A 10,750-nucleotide genomic window follows, 5' to 3' on the forward strand; every position below is an offset into this window, starting at 1 on the left:
GTCGCAGGGTTCAGAGTCAACCCCTCTGCTCAGCTAGGCCCTGGACTTGACCAGTGGTTTGTGCATAGAGGTTTAACAGCAAACCTAACAGCACTTAATTGTTAGCTTAAGTTAAATAATTTAACGGAAGGTTCTTACAGAATTTACCGTAACGGTAACTAAGTACTTCAGATTGTAAACGGGGTCCCCACTTTGAGCGGTGCCTGGGCCACTGGAGCAGTAAAAGTGTACACTTGCAATGAAATTAAGTACTGCATAAGTACATAAATGCTGAATGCGTTCTGGTTTGCTGGGGTCACATTGAAACTAACTTGGACATGTATTCAAAGGTACAGCTTTATTTTTAATGTATTTACTGTATTGCTTTTGTTAGACCAAGAAGCTCAGTCTGTGACAAATAACACAAATAATTAATCATATTGCTGAGCTCACAGCAAATACCCGGATTTCAGGAGTTCTTAGCCACATTTAAAGGCCAAGCCTTTTTGTATATACTGTTAAGGCCCCGTTGGAGAGAGGCAAATTAAAAAACTATCTATTCTGTGCTGCAATGCAGGAATGTTACCGTGAGATGACTCATTTGTGGGTGCTGAGAGCGGTCTGAGTTTTAAATTCCTAGCAGGCTCTGGCATTTTTTTCCGGTCTCTGTTCAAAATCCGCTCTTCAGACGCCGGCGTCGGCGCGGCAGCGGCCCCCCGCGCATGCGCGGCACGAGGGGCGGGGACTGGGGTCACGTGACGGGCGGGCGCACGGGGCCGGCCCTAACATGGCTGCCTACCTGCAGTGGCGCCGGTTCGTGTTCTTTGACAGAGAGACGGTGAGGGAGCCGTCGGGGCCGGATGGAGCCGGTGCGAAGCCTTTCGCACTGCCCCCGGGCATCGCAGTCTGCGACTCGGGCCGGGGAAGCCTCGTGTTCGGAGATATCCTGTGCGGGGCCGGGCGCTGTGGCCTGCGCGGGGCCCGGTCGAGCCGGGGCTGCGCGGCAGGCGACTCCTGGGCGCTGTCTGGCGCGGGCCGGAGGCTACTCCGGCCTTGGGAATGCGGCAGCTTTCCGCTGTCGGCTGGGCTTTGGTTAAAAAAAAACCCAAAGCGCCGCTGGATGTGTTGGTGCTCCGGGGTTGCTCTGCAGAAGTATTTGCTGTAACTCTACCAGGAGTCAGCAAAAGGCGTGCCGGTTCTTGTACGACTGGAGGTGTGTGAGCTTTTTTTTTTTTTTTTTGTCCCCTTATCTGCCTTAACTGCGATCTAAATATGGAAGGTCAGATTTGGTTTTTGCCTCGCTCCCTTCAACTCAGCAGTTTCCAAGCTTACAAGCTAAGGGTGACGCATCTGTACCAGCTGAAGCAGCACAGTATCCTGGTTTCCATTGGTGAGGATGAAGAGGGTATAAATCCTTTGGTAAGTTAAATGACGAAGAGAGGAAAATGCATTCATAATATGGTTCATTCTTAAAGACTACTGTGATTATCTCAGTTGCTCTTTCTTACCTTAAGTAGCTTCTTCATTCTGGGTCCTATAACATTTTGATGCCAGGTCATGGCCTACTAATACCCCATGTTTTGCTTATGCCAGACCATCATTGTTTGTAGGTGAAAGTCTGGAACCTGGAGAAACGAGATGGTGGCAATCCTCTTTGCACACGAATTTTTCCAGCAATACCAGGTAACAAGCCCACGGTTGTATCCTGCCTGACTGTCCACGAGAATCTTAATTTCATGGCTATCGGTAAGTAAAGCTGAACTATAACAGCTTAAGAATGATATTACAGTCCTTACTGAGAGGTAAGGAATATGTATAGATAATACAAAAACCAGTATAGAAGGTCCTGATGATCTTTCTTCTCGCTCAGTTGTTACATTATCCTCACAGAGGTATTGTGTATCTTGTGCTGTCCTAGAGCTCAGGAGATAAATGCATAAATTTAACCTGAGTGTATATTTTACACTAATAACTTTGATACTTGGACACATGTATTTTTAGTTGATGTCCTCTTTTCCCTGCCAGTTGGTAAGGCTACATATTTATTGAACTTAGTACTAAACTTAGTAAACCTGGGAGGACACCTTCAGGGGAGGAACCAGGGTTCGGGGCTAAACCATGAAAGTATGGGAAGGCCATTTGTAAAACAAAATACAGATAGAGTCAAACACAATTAATGTGCATGTGAAGTTTGCACGTGGAAAGCAAGTTAACCCTTGCTGAACAGTGCTATCCTATGTGCAGTTGTGTGACAGCTCTGAACTGTAACTGGAGCAGTGGGGAGTGATTTAGCGAAGATTGACTTGACGTGAGGACCTGCGGCAATCCCATTGCTTTATACCGTGCTTGTGAGCGTGCTTTTGTTGCTGACTGGAGCTTCCCTAACTTATGCTGGATAAAATTTCAGGTGTGTTGTATAAGTAATAGTTTAGTCTGTCTGCTTCACCAGGTTTTGCAGATGGGAGTGTTGTACTTACTAAAGGAGACATCACTCGAGATCGGCACAGTAAGACCCAGATCCTACATGAAGGTAGTTACCCCGTTACTGGCCTTGCTTTTCGACAGTCTGGCAAAACAACACATCTATTTGTGGTGACAACAGAGAACATCCAGGTGAGAAGCTAGTTGAAAAAAATGTGACTCTGACTTGCAAATTCTGTTGATTTCAGAGTCTAGTTCAGAGTGATCCCCAAACCCTCGCATTTCCTCTGTAGTCTTATATGCTTTCAGTGAAAGACTATCCTCACCTGGAGCTGGACACTCACGGTTGTGGATTGCGCTGTTCATCTCTCAGTGACCCCTCCCAGGATCTGCAGTTCATTGTGGCAGGAAATGAATGTGTGTACCTTTACCAACCAGACGAACGCGGCCCCTGCTTTGCTTTCGAGGGACAAAAGCTGATTGTTCACTGGTATCGGGGGTACCTCATCATTGTCTCCAAGGACCGAAAGACTTCCCCAAAGTAGGGCTCCTTGAAACAGATGAGTTCTTTTTGCTCATGCAGCCTCATGCTTTTTCTCTTTCTCCTTCTTCCCCGTGAAGCTTTGCTCTTGGGGGCAGATTGCAACTCTGTCAGATGTTGTTGAGGTTCATCCTGAACCGTATCTTGATTAACTTCCACTGCGAGAGTAGCACAATTAAATGTGCTAAATGAGGTTTTTTTTTTTTTTTTCCAGTCCTATGAATTTATCAGTGTTAACAGGATGATGGAATTTTTGTATAAATACATGGTGGTTTCCCTCAGGATCCACTTAGTTTAATTGCTTAAATGATCTCTGTCTTGCTTTCTATACATCCCTAGTTTGAACAAGTATCAAGATTTCAAGTTCTTCTTGTTTTCTAAAACTTTCTTCTGCTCTCCAGGTCAGAATTTGCTGGGAATGAGGCACAAAATTCAGACAAACAAGTCCTGAATATCTATGACTTATGCAACAAATTCATTGCATACAGCTCAATCTTTGATGATATAGTGGATGTCTTGGCAGAGTGGGGATCTCTCTATGTACTGACCAGAGATGGGAAGATCCATGTACTGCAGGAGAAGGATACACAAACCAAACTCGAGGCATGTAAATTTGTTTTCCTATTAGTCTCTGCCTTATGTCTGTAAGATTGTACTGGCTCTGCAGACTGAAAAATTCAGGTAAGTGAATTACATAACAAGTGACTGAATAGTTTTTCAGTATAGCCAGTGTTGTCAGACAATTGGTATGTAAAGGCCTAGGCGCATGTATGCACTGAGATGAAGAAACAGCTTGTTTTCCAGGTGTGTTTGAACTTGTTTTTTGGGGTGGTATATCTCTCATACTGCTCTTACCACGTATTTAACAGATGCTGTTCAGAAAGAACTTATTTGAAATGGCCATTAACCTGGCCAAGAGCCACCACTTGGACAGTGATGGTTTGTCAGAGATTTTCCGGCAGTATGGCGATCATCTCTATAACAAGGGAAACCACGATGGAGCCATCCAGCAGTATATCCGGTAGGTGGGAGTCCTATGGAGCTGTGATGTTGTAGTACAGGTAGGAGCAACATAGGCCTTGATTTCTGTATCAGCCCAGGAATAAAAACAGTCCAAAACAAAAAAAAAAGTGTGACTTGAGGTGAGAATTCTACCTGTACAGAGAAAGATGTCAGTGAGACTAAAAGTCTTTGAACAAGTTGCTTGAAAATCAATTTGTACACCTTAGGATAAAGTTCTTCTCTGTGATCATATTTTAACATGAATAATGTAGGCTCATTGGGGTAGATTGGGGCCTGGTGACATCATTTTAAAGAAGGGATCACTCTGTGCAAGATAGATGATGGAATTTGACCATATATGTCAGTCTTCTTGGAAAATACTCAAACAGTTCAATGTCAGTTTTAAAACATCTTGGGTTTTTTAAAACTCGAACTCAGAGCAACCTTGCTTTGGGGCTTACTGAAACTTCATGTTCAATTTTTAAAATGCGACAAAGTGTTACATTATTTTGGAGCTGATACTCCAGCGTCCCTGACATCTAGTGAGAGTCAGCATGTCTTTTTACCTTGACTTACTTTAACTGTCAAAGTAGCTGTGGCTAAACTGCTCCATGTTTAGAGCATAAGCATTTAAAGCTGTCTTTGAGTTATGTGACTGAAATGAAGGAAAATGTAGCTTTTGTTCCTCTCTTTTTTTGGCTTCCCAGTTTGTTGTGCTCAGAGCCTAATCTGTTTTCTCACTGCCACCTTTAAGGGAAGATTAACTCCTTGTATGCTGTCATGGTTGTCCTGATCGAGGCCTTTGTGTTAGTGTGTGTGCAGATGGGTGGTCTTACACCATGACTAGTTGTTGCTTCTGATGCATAGCTGAGCAGTCCCAAGAGGGTTAGTACCTGCTGAAGTTAAGGCTTCTCTGTGTTCTGTTGTTAATTTCTCCATTTATTTTGATTTCATGAGTATGCAATATCTTGTAACATGACTCCTCCCCTCACAGAACTATAGGGAAGCTAGAACCGTCTTATGTTATTCGGAAATTCCTGGATGCTCAGCGTATCCACAACCTTACTGCTTATCTACAGATGCTCCATCTGCAGTCCCTGGCCAATGCAGACCACACTACACTTCTGCTGAATTGCTATACCAAACTCAAAGACAGCTCCAAACTGGAGGAGTTCATTAAGGTATTGGGGAGATGTGGAATCCTGCTACATTTTTGTGTCGTCATAAAAAGGGGTTGTGGTGACATTGTAAATTCCCTCCTCTATGACTGTTAAGAGAGAGAGTAATGAATTTACCACTCAGTACCCTGGTCTTTCCTTCTTTATTTCCAAGCTCTTGCTTACTTTCTCAGTTTGGTTGGTTTGCCATCTGGGTCTGGAGTGTGGTTGCTTCTGCCATTGCAACTGGCAAGCAAATGAGAAGTGGTTAGACTCCTTCCTTTCTGCATGGGTGATTTTCCCTTGCATGAGAGGTACCATGATTGTCCCTGCTCATGCTTTCCTCCTCTGACATAAATGATTACTGCTTCTGGACTGTTAGAATTTTTCTGAGGGACCATCTCTCTGCTTTTGTTCTTGGAGACGAGTGAGAGTGAGGTCCACTTTGATGTGGAAACAGCTATCAAGGTGCTTCGCCAAGCTGGTTACTACTCCCATGCCGTGTACCTGGCAGAGAAGCATGAGCATCATGAATGGTACCTCAAAATCCAGTTAGAGGACATCAAGGTGAGGAGACATAACTGCACATGTGTTCTTACTGGGGAGAATACCGGTTCTCTACCCTCCTCTTTAGTGAGAATATAATTTCACTGACCTCTTTGCTGAGGATAGCATGCTGATGAGAGCAGCAGCAGCAATACTCATTGCTGTTGGTGTGTTGCCTTTCTGCTTTTGGCTTGTGTGTTAGACTGGATGGGGAAATCAGAAGATCTTGTTTTCTTTCTGATGCAGCTTTTTGCTGTGCCCTTTAAGGGGAGTGAGAGTGCTTAGTTGGGGATTCATCTAAATGTTTCCCCCAGGCTGTATCCAGTCTTTCTCCCTGAGGAGGAAAATGAGCAGGAATAGTGAACTAGGTGATAATTCAGAGCAAATGGTATTTGTGGCATACTCACAGCATGTCTTCAATGCTTTCTGTCCTAAGCTCAAAGTAGAGAGCAGAGGCCAGTGGCCTGTGATTGTTTTGCTGTCTGTCTTCACAGAACTACCAAGAGGCTTTGCACTACATTGGAAAACTGCCCTTTGAACAGGCGGAGAGCAACATGAAGCGATATGGTAAAATCTTGATGCACCATGTCCCTAATGAGACCACTGAATTGCTGAAGATCCTTTGCACTGATTACCGTCCCTCGGGAGGTAATGAAGGCCCTGGGATGCTAGAAGGAAAAAAGGTATGCTTTGTGTTGACTGGAAGTTGTTGCTCTCCAATAGTAATTTTGCTACTGCAGAGTGCTTCTGCATGCCTTGTGTTGTCATCCTGATGTTTTAGGTATAATGAGAATTATAACCTAATAAACTCTGCTCAGGTGAGACCCCACCTGGAATACTATGTCTGGCTCTGGAACCCTTAGCACATGGACCTTTTGGAGTGGGTCCAGAGGAGGGCTATAAAAATGATGAGAGGGAAGGAACACACCTGCTCTGAAGAAAGGCTGAGTGAGCTGTGGTTGCCCAGTCTGGATAAAGGAAGGCTTCAGGGAGACCTCATTGCAGCTTTTCAGTACTCAAAAGAGTTGTATAGGAAAGATGAGGACAAACTTTTTTACAGGGCCTGTTGTGATGCCACAAGAGGTAATATTTTTAAAGTAAAAGAGGGCAGATTTAGACTAGATAGAAGGAAGGAAGGAACTTTTTATAATGAGGTTGGTGAAACACTGAACCAGGTTGCCCAGAGAACTGGTAGATGGCCCCATCCCTGGAAACACTCAAGTCAGGTTGGATGAGGACCTGAGCAACCTGATGAAATGGAAGATGTCTCATCTCTTTGCAGGGGTATTGGACTAGATGACTTTTAAAGCTCCCTTCCCACCCAAACTATTCAGTGATTCTATGAGAAGCCCTGTTCTGATGTACTGGTAGTCCTAGAGGCAGGGGAACCTCTTAAAGTTATTACTCGGGATTGATCCTTGATGTTGGCATCCTGTATTGTGCTGTATCTGTCCTCTCTGAGACTCCGGAAATGAACATTCCTCATGGCAGGAAGGAAGCACTAGTGTGGCTTAGACTGATGTGGTTGCTTGTCTTTTTGTGACTGTTTTACAGGCTAATTCAGAGGAGTTCATCCCAATCTTTGCAAACAATTCCCGAGAACTGAAAGCTTTTCTGGAGCACATGACTGAGGTGCAGGCTGACTCTCCACAGGGTGTCTATGACACTTTACTGGAACTTCGACTGCAGAACTGGGCACATGAACAAGATGAGCAGGTTTGAGCTCCTCCAGCAGTGTGTTTTGAGGGAAAGATTTGGTGTCCGTGAGTCATATTTGCATTCCTGCAATGCCCTTTCCAGCTGGGCATTGGCAACATGAGGCAATACATATGCTGGACAAATAACACAGAAATGGGAAAGCAGCCTAGTATCTGGGAGAATATTCCCTTCAGGATGGCTGAATTTGTTTTGTTTGTATGTCATTTAAGGACTGATTCCAGACAATGCAGCCTCTGCGAGCAGACGGCTTGCCTACAAAAGTATCTTTACTTGCTTGCCTAGATCTGTGAGGATCTTGGCTGTTTGGGCAAAGAAAAATTGTGTCCTGTTTGCTTAAAAGGGTTAAAGAGCAAGTACCAAAACTGACCTGCCGTGAAAGAACTCTAAATTGTTGAATCTTAGTGTGCAAAATAGTGTGTAGGTGGGTCTGCCTGGGTTCCTCTTCTTGACTTCTCCCCTTTCCTTGTAGACCAAGGAGAAGTTGCACAACGAAGCCCTCACCCTCCTGAAGAGCGGAAGGTTCAAGACAGTCTTTGATAAGGCCTTGGTCTTATGTCAGATGCACAATTTCAAGGATGGTGTTCTCTACCTCTATGAGCAGGGCAAACTGTGAGTGTTACTCTTCTCTTTAGAGTCCTGTCCTTTCCCTCTTGCCACCACTGCAGCGATTTCTGAGCCATAAATGTCTGTACCATTAATGGTAGTGACCTCTTTAGTGTCTCAAGAGGGGCCCGGTAGATGATTGCTCTGCAGAAATACCTCACTGTTGAAGCAAGGCAGTTATATAGAGTGAAAAAAATACTTGTCTTTGGCTTCTGTGTGAGTCTGGGGATTGCATGGCTGGGTGAAAACCTGAGGTCCCTGCAAAACCTCAAGGGGCGAGATGGATTGTTGCAGCTGAGTCTTTCTCCCATAGTTTCCAGCAGATCATGCACTACCATATGCAGAATGAGCAGTACAAGAAGGTGATTGAGGTGTGCGAGTTGTATGGCAACCAAGAGGCTTGTCTCTGGGAACAGGCTCTTAGCTACTTTGCACGGAAGGAGGAGAACTGCAAGGAGTATATTGCTGCGGTGCTGAAACACATCGAGAACAAGAATCTTATGCCTCCGCTGCTTGGTAATGACATGTGACATTAAACCCTAAGCCTGCCCTGCCATAAAACCACAACAACAAACCACAAAAGACTCCAACCCAGACTAGTTTGTAGTGCTTTCTGTAGATCAGACATTAGAAGAATCAATGGAATTGGAGCCTACCGTTTGAAGTAATAACTTGCTCCATAGGGAAAAACTATGTCAGTCACAGCTCCTAGTTAGGGATAAAGATCTGCAGTATCAGTGAGATGTCTCATACATGATTTCTGTTCTGTCAGTGTGGGGCAGTGCAGGGTGTGCTGAAACTCCTGTTGAGCCTAAAATCCAATCCACTACTAGATCCTTCCTTTGTCCCTTTCGGTCTGAGTTATCCAGACATGCTCCCAGTCGCCCATTTCTGGAAGAGATCAAACTGAAAGAGAATCTTTAAGTGACTCTTCCGATTCCATGAGAATACCAGCTGCCTTTGCCTGTAAGTGGCCTGTCCCAGGAAAGCAGTCTGCCCTGGCACTTAGCAGTATAGCTGCAGTTTTTGTGCTTGTGTTTAAACTAACATCTCAGTTCCTCTCAGTTGTGCAGACTCTGGCTCATAACTCCACAGCCACCCTGTCTGTGATTAAGGATTATCTTGTCAACAAGCTGCAGAAGCAGAGCCACCAGATAGAGCAGGATGAGCAGAGAATTCAGAAATACCGAGAAGAAACTACAAGGATCCGCCTGGAAATTGAAGAGCTAAAAGCAAGGTGCAGGACTGTGTGCTGTCTTGTCTACTCCTAATCTAGGACAGAACTGCTGTTTTCTTTTAGTAAGGTGAAGTGTAGTTTGTCTTTCTCATGCTTCTCCGTCTTTTTTTCACTCAGTCCCAAGATTTTTCAGAAGACCAAGTGTAGCATTTGCACCAGTGCATTGGAGCTGCCTTCAGTCCACTTCCTGTGCGGTCATTCCTTTCACCAGCACTGCTTTGAAAGCTACTCTGAGAGTGATTCAGAATGTCCTACTTGCATGCCAGAAAACCGCAAAGTGATGGACATGATCCGAGCCCAGGAGCAGAAGAGAGATCTGCATGATCAGTTTCAGCATCAGGTAGGGTAACATTGCCTATCTTACCAAGTTGAAATAAATAGAGTTTAGATTCATTTACAGACCTGTAAATGGAGGCTGGTAGAGACAGGTAAGGCTTGAAAGTATTTTGTAAACAAGGTTTTGCTAACTGGATAATGAGGCATTAGACCCTAGGGTGAGTGGATTGTGTAAAGAGCAGGAAGAGTCATTGTTGGCTCTGTGAAGGTGAAAAAGAGAATCTATCCTCACCTGACCCTCACGTGGGCCTCGAGACCTATTGGTCAGTGTGACAGCTAGTCAGCAGGTTGTATAGAACTAATTAGGGAGAAAGGGAGAAGAACAGTGTGGATTGGAATAGGGACAGCACCAAAATGTGGAATCTACCTTGTGTTCCCCAAGGATGAATTAAGTGGTGGGTGTGAGAATGGGACATTAGCTGGAAAATGTTAACACACGTGGAAACTAGAGCAGTTGAGGCGCTCACCTTCCTGCTCAAGTCTGTTGCTCATTACCTCCTCGGTGCATGGCTCAAAAGTGGCATTGAAACAGGAGCTGTAACGGCCAGTGTCAGAAAATCCAGCAGGTTCTTCTGCTACACCCAGCCCTTGCATGGACTGAGCAAAGAGTCAGGGACTGACATGAGCTGCCCTGCCCACTGAACTAGAGGGTTTAAGTGCAGGGGGAGAAGGGAAGGAGGCTAGAAGCAAGAGGCTCTGGAGGCTTTTGCTGATGCTGCTGCTTTGTGTTTGGCAGCTCAAGTGTTCAAATGATGGCTTCTCAGTCGTTGCTGACTACTTTGGTCGCGGAGTCTTCAATAAGCTCACCCTGATCACGGACTTGCCCTCGGGAAAGACCGCTACAACGATCGAGGCTGGTCTGCAGCGGGAGCTGCTCATCCACGCCAAGCGCAGTACCTGACTCCAGGCCTTGTCCACACGCCGTCTCGCGTTGTACGGGGTCCCCCGCGGTGTCCTCGGCCACCTGTATGTGGCTTCATCCCTTGGCCCCAATAAAGCCGAGTTCATTTACCGGCCGGGCAGCGCCGTGCCCCGGTCCTCATTGACCGGCCCGGTCCTCATTGACCGGCCCGGTCCTCATGGACTGCCCCGGTCCTCATGGACCGGCCCGGCCCTCATGGACCGGCCCGGCCCGGCCCTCATGGACTGCCCCGGTCCTCATTGACCGGCCCGGTCCTCATGGACTGCCCCGGCCCTCATGGACCGGCC

General features: G+C 45.7%; 1 protein-coding gene across 2 annotated transcripts; it reads left to right on the top strand.

Moving 5' to 3' along the window:
- The first annotated feature begins 734 nt into the window (after positions 1-734).
- On the top strand, positions 735-10,561 carry VPS11 (VPS11 core subunit of CORVET and HOPS complexes). Of its 2 annotated transcripts, XM_068172098.1 has the most exons (16): positions 735-920; positions 1,250-1,398; positions 1,590-1,725; positions 2,429-2,592; positions 2,694-2,941; positions 3,343-3,544; positions 3,811-3,962; positions 4,938-5,124; positions 5,524-5,667; positions 6,141-6,329; positions 7,201-7,362; positions 7,835-7,974; positions 8,282-8,484; positions 9,034-9,205; positions 9,323-9,545; positions 10,278-10,561. In XM_068172098.1, exons 1-16 carry the CDS (start codon positions 767-769, stop codon positions 10,440-10,442), a joined length of 2,790 nt encoding a protein of 929 aa, XP_068028199.1. In that variant the 5' UTR covers positions 735-766; the 3' UTR covers positions 10,443-10,561. The 2 variants fall into 2 exon arrangements, with proteins under 2 accessions (XP_068028199.1, XP_068028200.1); XM_068172099.1 differs by lacking the exon at positions 1,250-1,398 and having other exon boundaries at positions 752-817.
- The last annotated feature ends 189 nt before the right edge of the window (positions 10,562-10,750 follow it).

The sequence above is a fragment of the Anomalospiza imberbis genome, chromosome 24, assembly GCF_031753505.1.
Source record: "Anomalospiza imberbis isolate Cuckoo-Finch-1a 21T00152 chromosome 24, ASM3175350v1, whole genome shotgun sequence".
Lineage (NCBI taxonomy): Eukaryota > Metazoa > Chordata > Aves > Passeriformes > Viduidae > Anomalospiza > Anomalospiza imberbis.

What these genes read in the sequence shown, in the direction of transcription:
- VPS11 (XM_068172098.1), top strand. Translation starts at nt 767, where the DNA reads ATGGCTGCCTACCTGCAGTGGCGCCGGTTCGTGTTCTTTGACAGAGAG. An exon ending in AAGAGGGTATAAATCCTTTG is followed by an intron (nt 1,399 to 1,589) that starts GTAAGTTAAATG and finishes CATTGTTTGTAG; the next exon opens with GTGAAAGTCTGGAACCTGGA. An exon ending in TCTTATGCCTCCGCTGCTTG is followed by an intron (nt 8,485 to 9,033) that starts GTAATGACATGT and finishes AGTTCCTCTCAG; the next exon opens with TTGTGCAGACTCTGGCTCAT.